Here is a 12,379-nt window from a genome sequence, read left to right on the forward strand (position 1 = left end):
GACAAACAGCAAATTCCAGCATATTAGCACTACTCCCACAATGCTTCAGAATGGGAGAGAAGTTCTACAGCAAGTGGAAGCCTTGGCTTAACTGCCACAGATTTGGCACTTGCACTAGAAGCTTTTGTGCATCTTCAGTAAAGAAGAGAGCAAAGAATAATTTATAAAATTTCAGCAACAATAATACTGTATTTAATTCAATTTTTACAACCGTAGGTTCTCACTCTGTCCTCAAGCATAAGAGGAGGGACAATCGGAAAAGCAGAATGTTATACACTTCACTTCAGTGAAAGTTGATTAAACAATGGCAAATCTGTCCACAAATTAAAAGCTGAATCATCATCCCACAGCTGTGGTTAAAAGAAGATGCCCCATGAACCTACCTAGGGGGAAAATGAGAGCTAAGTCTCCAATTAGCTAAATCTCCCAGCAGAAACTGGGAACCCTGACTCCCTTCTAGTCAAAAGCTCTAGCACTGTCTCTCTCTGAACTAAGCATGTGCTACAACACAGTCCCTTAGCCAGAGGAAGCGAGTAAGGCATTACAGTAAAAAGTGCTTTAGAAATGTATGTAAAAGATGTGAGGAAACAGGAGCACACACCAATTTTGCTCATAAAACCACTTTAGAAGTTAGCCTCCTGGATGCGGTTTTCCCCCGTATGCAAAGATAAACCAGTATTTTCTCAGTTACATTTGTTATAAAGGAAAAATAATGTAAATGAGAACAAAAGTAAAGACTCCATCAAAAGCACGGTGTCTGACTCTTAACAAGCTGCATCCCTCTGCCTTGCAAAATCAGAGCTGTGTCTGCAGAGACTTTCAGAAACTCAAAAGGGCCCCTCTCCCCCCACACACAGAACTACATACACAAGAAGCATGTCTTCTCTTCATGTAGAAAATGTATGTTCAGTTTAAACACAACTTCATATAATCCCCATTTTAGCAGCCATGCTATTTTAAAAGGATACTAGCAGCTCATGGACCCAGTGGTAGAGATGATAAAGCATCTGTTTTACATCCTGTTTTAATATTTTGATAATCACAAGAACATCACTGTTCAATATTTAGCAAAAACAAACAATAGTAATGTAAAGTAGGAAACTGGTTTACAATTTAACACTTCACACTTTCTGTGTCACAAATGAGGTCCCTTTTCATGATTACTGGCAGCCAACAATTCAGAAACTGAGTTAATCAAAGCTTTTTAAATACAACTCATGCTTTATCACATGACAAAAAATGCTTCACCATGTAAAATTTCAAGATGCTATGCTGAGCAAACAGGGTGCAGCTTCTCCTTAGATGAATGTTCCCATACACCAGGGGTTGGCAAGCTTTTTGGCCCAAGGGCCACCTCTGAGTATGGAAATTGTATGGCAGGCCATGAATGCTCACGAAATTGGGCTTGGGGTGCAGGATGGGGTGCGGGCTCAGGGGTGGGGCCAGAAATGAGGAGTTCAGGGTGTGGGAGGGGACTCCAGGCTGGGGGAGGGCGTTAGGGAGTGGGAGGGGGCTCCGACTGGAGGTGCCGCCTCTGGGGTGGAGCTGGGGTGACAGATTTGGGGTGGAGGATGCTCCAAGCTGGGACTGAGGAGTTGGGGGGGGGGGAGATCAGGGCTGGGGCAGAGGGTTGGGGAGGGGCTCGGGGGTGCAGACTCTGGGTGGCACTTACCTCAAGCAGCTCCCAGAAGCAGCAGCATGTCCCCTCTCCGGTTCCTACATGGAGGCACGGCCAGATGGCTCTGTACGCTGCCGTGTCCGCAGGCGCCGCCCCTGCAGCTCCCATTTGCCGCAGTTCCCGGCCAATGGGAGCTCGGGGCAACACGCGGAGCCCTCTGGCTGCCCATAAACGTAGAAGCCGGAGGGGGGACGTGCCGCTGCTTCCGAGAGCTGCGGCGCATGGAGCAGCCCCTGACCCCGCTACCCAGCAGGAGCTCAAGGGTTGGATTAAATTGGCTGGCAGGCCGGATGCAGCCCGCGGTCTGTAGTTTTCCCACCCCTGCCATAAGCAATGACTGAAGAGAAAACAGAGCCAAAAGCAACTAACTTATTCTCAACAGCAACTAATATCTTCTGTTCAGGTTTTTATAATTATAACTTTAAAGAATATCAAATCAGAGTTATAAAACCACCATAAGACAGATGTCTATGTTTTTCTAAGCTTTGAAGTTCCTTCTCCCCACTTCCAGGATCTCACCTCCTGTTCCTGTCTGAACACGTAAACTGATAGTCAATCCTTTGGCATGATGGCAAACTAAACCTGAAACTATCAGGAGCCCTCTGACCTAACTGAAGAATTCTGAAGCTCCAGTCTCTTTCTCACTCTGACACACAACCACACTATTGTGCTGATTTCAGAGAACAAATCACCTTCACAGGAGACACCACACAAACAGCAAACTTCAGTTTTTAGTTGAATTAGCCTTCCAATTTAAACGGTTTTCTTCACTATATTGGTAATTTACTCATTAAAATATTGCACTACATTATAGTAGCTAGACAATGAGTTAAAGAAATACAATGCGAAATTCCATCTTCAAACAAAGTTTCAAAAAGAAACGTTAATTGATTCCTACTACTTCCCTTTGAAACTACACAGTTCATGGAAGTAAATTTTTACTTTCATAAAGACTATTTAATTCTTAAACAGAATATATGCAGCACAAATACAAATGCAAGAAGCTAGATGTGACGTGGGATACAGCTATACATTCTGCTTAAACATGTTTCAAAACCTATTTTTTTTCCATGCAGGAAAAAAGTCAATAAAGTCCTTTGTGGATTTAGGCCACAGCGACCAAGAGCTGGCTCGATGCAGTTATATTTTTATAGTAATATTGTAAACATGAACTAACAAAACAGGGGTTTTTGACTGAGTTTTTTTTTAATGCATAGGTCAGTAGAACTATGTATCCCATCACAAGAAAATCTAAATTCAATAGTTACCCATATGTCTTTGCAAGTCCTCTAGACATTCTATAGAGTAATAATCTGTCTGCCAATGACAAATATTTTCAGTCTATATATGGAGCAATCCCCACTAGGTGACTAATGCCATTAGCAGTCAATTGTGGAGCTGCCCATTAGAAACCAAGCACCAGTCAAGACGAGCAGTTAGCCTAGCAAAGACTAACATACTGGCTTGCTATGGACTAAGAGGTATCCAGTGTTCAAAGGGATGAATCCAGAAGCCCTTTCTCAGTTTCTCAGTCCATAAAGTGTAATAGACTTCAAAGAGTTTTGCCTGAGTAAGGACTTCTTGGTTTAGAATAAAGTGAGTGAACTTTAGACTATAACTCTGGTCTCAAGTTCAAATCACTGTAACAAATTGCCAGTCTCTTCCCACTTCTGTTTCGTATCAGGTAAAATATAGTTTAAACAGAACGCTTTCTTGCAGCATTTATCAATCCAGGCCAACAGATAGACTAGTCTGTTTGTTCAAGCTCCATTTATTTGTCTTTATTTTTTGTTGTGTTAGAGAAACTAAACAAAACCCCCAAACGTCTGACTGCCCATACTTACATCCACACAAAGAAATTTAGCAGCTCTCTTAGAAGATGAGAGCAGACATTTCTTTAGAACACGGTGTTAAAAATATCCATTTCCCTACCTGTTTCTCACTCAAAGCTGTGATTTTGGCTTGGAGTTCATGAAGCTGTTTCTTCAAATCAGCATTCTGATCAGAAAGAAAAAAATATCTGTGAGAAAGATATTCCATTTGTTAACACAATAGTAGCAGGACTTCTTGCATAATGTACTACAAATAATAAAGCACCTCTGGACATACCACCAATCAGATTATTCAAATGGCCAAGTAGAGACTTATTCAAAAGTCATCTGGTGCAATAATCATTAGTGGATTTTTCCAGTGTTCAAAAATAAATTTGGGGGGAAGGAAGAGATGTGGCTCAGTTTCGAAGGAGTTAGTTAAAACATCCCTGGGTGCTTCACAATATGCTGTAATAAGGTTAATTTGTATATCACTGTATTTTCAGGTCAGAGAAGCCAGAAGGAAAACTGTTTATCTTAGGGATTTCTATAGTACGCATCACATACTACTTAAAGTATTGTCTCACCTCCATTACTTATTCAGTGACAGACAGATATCAATTGACTGTCAAGGACTTCAGTAACCATATCTATTCGTAGGAATTAAACAACCATGCACTCCAAATGAGAGGTGGAATATATCTACTACATCCTCTTCCCCCTTTTCGGTACAATAGTGTATGTCTTTTTACACCTTAGTTTATATTTAGAAAAGTTGCGGCAGCCTTAACAATGCACCACTCATGTTAGCAATTTGCCTACAAGGACATTTTCTCAAGTTTAAGATTCTGAGAGCCATAAACAGCTCACTGTACAGGATGTGATAGGGAACTCAATTTTTATTTACTAAATCTAATAAAAATACAAAGAAAAAAATCAAACCAAAACACAGAGAGAGAGAGAGAGAGAGAGAGAGAAAATGTGCTTAACAGCTTCAAAATCTTGTTTTGCATAAGTTTCCCTGCATTTTTCTTCTTCCATTTTCTCCTCATGCAACCTCTTTCTATGTCAAGTCATAGCTCACCTAGACTGTTGATAAGGGAACACAATATTTCTGTAAAATGGCATGCACACCTTCAGCGCTATGTAAAAACATGAAACCAACAAACCTCTATTACTACTACAGATACTACCATTCTCAGAATAACTTCCACACTTTCACATTCCTCCACACAACTTTGAAATGCATCCTAACCCTGACCTACAATCCCTTCTAGTCCTAGGATATCATAAAGCTCCAAAAGCTATTCCAAATCTTTACTCTCAGCCCTCCCTTGCTGTTCCAATACTGGCCCACTTCACAGCTCATTTCTGACCTGCAGCATCTATGCCAGTAAAACAGAAATGTCTTGCTCCAGTGTATACTCACCAAGCACATACTCAGACAATGCAAATTATAGAAGATAGCAGAAGTGCATTTATTGGGCTCAATTCAGACACAGCAAAGAAAGATTTAAAGCAGTGAGGGGAAAATATTTGCACCACTAGGTGAAGCACTGACTTAGTTTCTCAAAGTGATTTTAGGGTTGGCAAAAAGAGCCAGGTTAACTGCCCTGGAAACTAAAGTCCTCTATCTGCAGAGCAGATAGAGCAGGAGCAGCCTACAAGCTTCCTCCCAAACCCATCCCTTTGCTAACGCGCCTTAAACCCTGACCTTAAAAGCCTATTGCTAGAAACAGGATGGGAAGTTTAATGCACATGGCTAATTTGGTCATTAGCTTCTCTCATGAGATGACAGACAAATTCTGTCACCTTCTACACTCTACATTACTCTACCCTAGCGCACATTTTTTCTCTCATTCTTACTACTTGCCTTCATGCCCCGTTCATGTACCCAAGAAAACCACCTCCCCACTTCTTTTTGTGCCTTTTCCATCATGTTTCCTTCCACAGTGCCCCTATTCCTGGAACTCTTTCACTCTATTCAAATCCCTCATTGCAACTCAGTTTAGTCCATCAATGTACATCAACTCATTTAAAACAAACCAAACAAATGCAACTGTATGTGCTAAGATAGCATTTTCTTCTAGTTGACCAATGAACTGTGTCTTAATTTTGCAGGTTCCTTGGAACTGGGCCCTCATCTTCCTTTTCACTTGTACAGACTGTTACCAACGCTTAAAACAGTCAATTAGTGCCAAGTGTGGTGGAAGTGTTTATGTTGTGGAAAGGTATCCGCTAGCCACTGAACTGAGACCAGTGATTCATTTCAAACAGGTCAAACAACCATTAGATAATAAATTGCAGTTATTACTGACTTAGGTTGAATTTAAAACATTGGCAACATGGAGTTGAAAGGCTCCTTATCCTATTATTAATCCCTCAGCTATCCAATACTCCCCATTTATTTTTAAAACTTATAACTTGCAAAGAAAAAGAAAGCATTACTTTACCATGGCAGTAGATGATGAGCAAATAAACAATGGCAAACAAGAGGTCATGGACTTAGTTTATTTTTTTACACCTTAACTCCAGGAGTAATAAAAGCAGTATAAAACAAAATACACATTTTACCTGTGGATCTTGCTTCATTTGGGCAACCAGTTTCTAGAAAGAAAGAGATATTCATCAATACATTACAGGGTTCAATCAAGGTTTGGTTTATTGGACAGTTTATGTAATGGCCCTGATTAGAAGTTGGAATTTAAAGAAGACATCCTGTACTTAAAAAAAAAATAAAAAAAATAGCAAGAGACTTAGCTCATCATGAACCCAAATTATTTTATAATTCACAGAAACACTGTCATTAATATAATGGGACATCCCTATTAATTCTATAGTCAGCCTGTCACCTTTCAAATTTAGCTGAAGGATGCTACTACCTTACTTCTTTTTAAGCAGTTCCTGCAAAAAAAGATTCCCTTTAAGGACAATTTAAGCCAGCTGGGTAACCTAATCAAATAACTGTGTGTTCTCTAAAACTGCTGCCTTCTTTGCCCACAGCCATAAGGAATACTGAACAGACTGAACTACTTCAGATACAATAGTTGTTTGTTTGTATAAATCAAATGCAGCACATTTTAGGCAGTAAGGAACTGCTTGTGTGTTGGTCTGGCTGGTACCACGTGGGAGACCCATGTTCAGAAGAGACTTTTCCACTTTCATCCCTTGAATTGGCAGTGACTGAGATCATCATGGATGAAATATCCCCCACATCCAAGGGGAAGCAGACAGATGGTTACACCATTCACTGCTGTTCCTCCTTCAGTTCCTTCAGGCAGTTACAGAAGGGTGCTGCATATATATATATATATAGCTAAGCAAGAGGGAGGTTATCAGGATTTTACTAAGGAAAACCAGAAGCCCAGAATGACGAGGCAAGATAAACCCAACAACACAAATTCCTGTTTTAGTGGTGGCCATTTCACTACATCAAATTATTCATCTGTGAATCTGAAGGGGACATGGTAAAGTCCACACTTGCTTCCCTATCCCTTTATAAGAAAAGAAAAGAAAAAAAGTGGGAAAAGAATCCAGAATATAAACAGATCCATTATTACACTGCATTTCACTCACATCAAACTGCTTGAAAAATTGTTAATTAGCATTTCTTAAAGATTTCAGACTTTATTTGTAATTAAAATAAATAACAAATACAAATAAATTTGTAAAGTCTCCTTTCATATCCTAAAAAAGACAGATAGCAGACATGCCACTTTAGTCATGCAGTGAAGCGGATATCTTTCCAAAGGTTTATATTCTTGGCCCATTTTCATCTGCTTCTCAGTGCTCACTACCTCAGATAAAGTTATGTTAAAATAACTCTGCTAGTTTTTAATATAAATTTTATTTAAAATTTGGAGACAGATTATTTTCTCACAACTTTTCATAAGACAACTTGCAAAAGTCAGTTTGACTATAAACTCTCTTTCATACAGCATTAAGTATCAGCAAATGTTAGTAAGTTAGGGTCACAATATTGCACTATCCTCCAAGTAGGCAGGAGTTCAATGTGAGAGAGAACAATGGAAGCTGGTCTTAAATTGTTTAAAATATTTCTTCTCTACTTTGCCTACAGATGGGGAGAAGGGAAGGGGTAATCCAGGCTCTCCCATTAATCTGCCCCAAGAGTACTAGTGGAGACCAATTCTTCTGTGAGGACAGCCAAATGCAACTCCCTTTGAAGTCCCTCAACAATAACAAGTGAATTAACAAGAGCAAGGTGCTTTAGAATGAAACCAAGTATTGCCTTCCACACAGCAGCTGAAAGCACTACTTCATAGAATCAGAGAAGCACAGAAATGTAGGGCTGGAAGGGACCTTGTGAATCATCAAGTCCAGCCCCCTAGGCTGTGGCAGGACCAAATAAACCTAGACCATCCCTGACAGGTGTTTGTCCAACCTGTTTTTAAAAAACTCCAATGATGGAGATTCCACAACCTGCCTTGGAAGCCTATAGTTAGAAAGTTTTTCTTAATAGCTATCCTAAATCTTCCATGCTGCAGATTCAGCCCATTACTTCTTGTTCTACCTTCAGTGAACATGGAGAACAGTTGATCACTATGTCCTTTTTGTAATAGCCCTTAACACATCTGAAAACTATTATCAGGTCCCCACTCGGTCTTCTTTTCTCAAGACTAAACATGCTCAGTTTTTTTCCTCATAGGACAAGTTTTCTAAATCTTTTACCATTTTTGTGGCTCTCCTCTGGACTCTCTTCAATTTGTCCACATCTTTCCTAAAGCATGGTGCCCAGAACTGGACACAGTACTCCAGCCGAGGCCTCACCAGTGCCGAGTAGAGCAGGACAATTATCGCCCATGTCTTACATATGACAATCCAATTAATACACCTCAGCATGATATTAGCCTTTTTTGCAGCTGCACCATGTTGTTGACTTCAGTAAGATTCCTTATTCCTTCCAGCTCAGAGTGAAGGACAGAATTGAGTCTCGAACCTGAAGCATCTTTCCATTTGCAAGAAGTTATGATTCCCATTAGTGGCAGCCCTGTCCAGGACTTATTTCTGTAAGACTTTTGATCATTAGTACAGTGGGTGGTGCAGGAAAGGAGAGTCAGTCCTAATGAGTTTAAAAGGCTACAATCATAAATATAAAATGGGGAGATGCAATGAAGGAAAAAAACACCCAGCACATTAAAGTGAGTTTATTTTAATACTGTCTCCTTAATATAATCACAATATTCATTTTCATATAACAGAGTACTATAGCTGCCACAGGTAAGGTGCAGAATAAAGAGGTTGGAAGGTTGTACAATATGAAAAAATTTGACACCACTAATTTCATATATTTCTAGATACACATATATGTCCCCATCAGCAACATGGGTACAGGGAATGAGGAAAAGGAGGAATTTGTACAGTTAGCTTAAATTTAATGAAGCCATCTGGGGAGTCAAAAAACTGATGAACAAAGATGACATGATGAAGGACAATTCACTCAGTGACAGGCAGTGCTGGCTTCTGAGTGTGCTATATTGTACCTTTTGCTGAAATACAAAATATTACCAATATATATTTCTAAGCAAGATTTTTCTTAAATCAAAATTATATCACATAACTTAATTTTCCAACACACTGCCTAATGTCACTCTCCATTTGAGCTGTACAGCAGTAAACAACAATGAAGTTTCCTGAACTCCATCTTTACTTTGTTACTGACACACCTACATGATCCTGAAAAAGTTACCTTTTAAAATGAAAAATATGATTAGTAGAAATAAAAGTGAAGACAAGGGGCAAAGTCCTTTAGGCCAATTTCTTCTTTTATGGCGAGATGCTAGAGACACTTCCATAACTAGGGGTGAAATAAACCTTCTGCTATAACGACACCTCTGACTTTGCCAAATCAAAACCAATTTGCCTGAAATCAGTCTTAGCTCAGGGTAGAATTTTTTGGGAAAGCCTAAGGCAAATTGGACACACACAAAAATAGAAGATACATGGGTCCATTTTTTAAAAATAATTTTCTCTTCCTAAACATTATCCAACTTCTTAAAAAAAAAAAAAAACATTAGTAGACCTATACCTAAAAATATCAGTTGCCTTTAGTAAGTACTGGTACCTTTGAGCAATTTGGGGAGAGTTTGGAATGTATGTAGGACACAATGTGAAAACAGCATTCTGAACACTGCATACCAGTTGGCACATATTTTAAGAAACATGCACAGGTCTGATGCATGCTTCATAACCCTGCAACAGTGCCATGGGCCATTAAGAAAGCATTCAGAATCTCAATACAAAACTTTATGAACTCCACATGGAAGATAAGGACCTTCAAAATCCGCCCCACACTTGCATATAAGGGGTTAATGATGCCGTAGGGCGGCTGTGCGAAAAGCAGCCAATTGGAGAGGGGCTGCAAGGAACAGCCAATCAGAGCCTGACAAGCCCATATAAGAAGAGCTGTAGAACAAAGCAGGTTCAGTTGCTCCCTGGAGCTCAAGGAGGAAGGCCTGGCTGCCTTGCAGGAGGAAGAAACGCCAGCACTGCTACTACCGGGGAAGCTAGAGAGAGCTCCTGGCTGGTGGCTAAGACTGACATGCTGAGGCCCTGAGGGAAGGGTGAAGAAAGTGCTGGAGCTGTGGAGAAGTAGCCCAGGGAAATGTACTGAGAGGTTGGAGGAGATACAGCATGTGGCTGGCATCTACAGGGTCCCTGGGCCGGAACCTGGAATAGTGGGTGGGCCCAGGTCCCCCCCACATACAGTGAAACACTGGTTGGACAGTTGGACTGGCCCCCGGAAGGGGGAGCGCAGTGTGTGGGGCATGGCCAGAGGGCTGTGTCATGAAGACAACGCCGTAGTCCTTGGAGTGATGCGGGTCCAGGAGCAGGAGTGACGGTGGGCGAGGAACACTGGGAACGGACATACTGACCTGCGGACCTGATTGCCAAGACAACCAGCAAGAGGCGCTAGTATGATGAGTGGAGCCCCATCACAAGCACATAATACTAATCTGCAAATCTGGAAGCTGGTATCTGGCTCTCTTTAAATGATCCACCTGCTCCCAGTAAAAGGCCTCAGCGTCTATCAGAATGCATCTAAAGCTAGAATAGAGGAAAGGCTTGAGTTCTGTTCCACACTCTTCCATATTTTGGTCTTAACACTTCATAAACTTTATTCAGTTAGAGCTCACAACATCCTCGTGAGCTAGACAAATACAATTATCCTCATTTTACTGATCTAACCATTCAAGTATTATGCTCATTGTGGTAGCTGACAAAAACAGAAGTGAAGAGACTTGCTCACAGCAAGACAGTGTCAGAGCCAAGTTTACAGTTCAAATCTTCTATAAACTTCATCACAGAATCCCACACACATATCTCATTTTACTCATGTAAAAGAAGTAGCAGTTCTCACATGTCCCTGAGAGATACTCACACAGTTAGTTGATTTTATATTAATTGAGTATTTTGAAAAGATAACACTACATTATGGTAGTAACTCCATAGTTATGGTTGTGACCTTACCTTATATTTGAAAAACCATTTTGACACACCTCCACTTACGTTTCTCAAAGCTATACCAAACTAACTAAAATTACTCATTTGCAATGAAACGGAATGAATGTTATTTTTATTGCCATTTAGCATCTGACAGACAAAGCTTAAGCATCCTAACACTACAAAATAAAGATTCTTCTTGAGCTCAGGTGAAAGGAGGTTGTTTCTGCAGCCAAAAATCTTGGGTTCTATTTAAAATACCACTCGAGTGGCTTTCACCCTGGTGTCTAAGCCCCAGCTCTATCAGCATTCAGCATGTTCTCACTGGAACACATCTCTCCATGATTCCAGGATTTTCTCCCTATCCCTCATGTTGGCTGTATGTGCCTTTGGACCACAGAAAGACCTTTCAGCCAAAATTAACTGAAAATGCCCTCTTTAGATTGTTTCCTCAATGCTGAAGAATGTCATTTAAAAAAAAAAATTCAGACCAATGGATTTATGAAGTATTTACTGGCATAAAGAAGCCACTGATGGTTAAACAGAAAGTTTGAAGTGTAAAGTTCTATAGCAATTTCAAAACTTAACAGGCTATTGCTATACCTGACCTCTTAGGACTAACCATTACTTGCACTAAAATGTATGAGAAGAAAACCAAGAAATAAAGAATACAACTTACCTGGTGAACCTGAATTTCCACTTTCAGAGCCTCCTGTAGAGTCTGCAACTCCATTCTCTACCTTCTCCACTCTTTCTAGCTGTCTCTTTACTAATTCCACAGTGCGTTCAGTCTCTGGCTTCAGAAAATGAAAGTTCCTTTTCTCCACACTATTGCTGTAGAATAAAGTTTTTATTTTATGGTTAGCAGAAGCCAGAAATTAGGCAGTTTTTAAAACGTAGTTATACTATAATAAAAAACATGAATACTGAAATCAAATAGACCATCTTTCATAATAGCATCTGAGTCTAATTTGCAGATGATCCTTGTAAACATAAGGAACCTAACATCTTCCCAAAGAAAGCTTTCCTTCTGATCTTTTAACCTGACTTGGAAACTTTCTGAACTCCTGAAAATTGACATTCTTGCTCCGTGTTGAAGTTTGCGGGCAGACATGTTTGCCTACAAACGCTCTACTAACTTACATATTAAACTAGAACAGAGTATATATTCCCAGTGCTGCACAAAAGGGATTAAAACATATCTTTTATTGGAGGACCAGCGCTGCGTAAGCTCGAAAGCTTGTATCTCACCAACAGAATTTGGTCCGACAGAAGCTATTACCTCACCCACTTTGTCTCTCTATAATCTATTAAGACCATTTAAAATTAAATTAAAAAATAATATTCAAGTGGTACATGTTTACAGCTGAAGTTCTGAAGAAAGTCAAACCACTGAACTAGAGGTAGTCCTGGGGTAAGTACCTGGGAC

At 40.1% G+C, this 12,379-nt stretch overlaps 1 protein-coding gene across 3 annotated transcripts in view; it reads right to left on the reverse strand.

The window, feature by feature from the left end:
* Nucleotides 1–12,379, reverse strand: part of PHF21A (PHD finger protein 21A) — a 287,607-nt gene that overhangs the window by 170,698 nt on the left and 104,530 nt on the right. For all 3 annotated transcript variants that reach the window (XM_024214775.2, XM_024214768.2, XM_024214758.2), the window contains exons 3-5: nucleotides 11,630–11,784; nucleotides 6,064–6,096; nucleotides 3,611–3,676 (exon numbers count right to left, since the gene is read on the reverse strand). In XM_024214775.2, the coding sequence (XP_024070543.1) occupies nucleotides 3,611–3,676; nucleotides 6,064–6,096; nucleotides 11,630–11,683 (153 nt within the window). In that variant the 5' untranslated portion in view covers nucleotides 11,684–11,784. The remainder of the gene's footprint in view (nucleotides 1–3,610; nucleotides 3,677–6,063; nucleotides 6,097–11,629; nucleotides 11,785–12,379) is intronic.

This window comes from Terrapene carolina, unplaced genomic scaffold (genome assembly GCF_002925995.2).
Source record: "Terrapene carolina triunguis isolate 2854851 unplaced genomic scaffold, T_m_triunguis-2.0 Scaffold96, whole genome shotgun sequence".
Taxonomy (NCBI): Eukaryota; Metazoa; Chordata; order Testudines; family Emydidae; genus Terrapene; species Terrapene triunguis.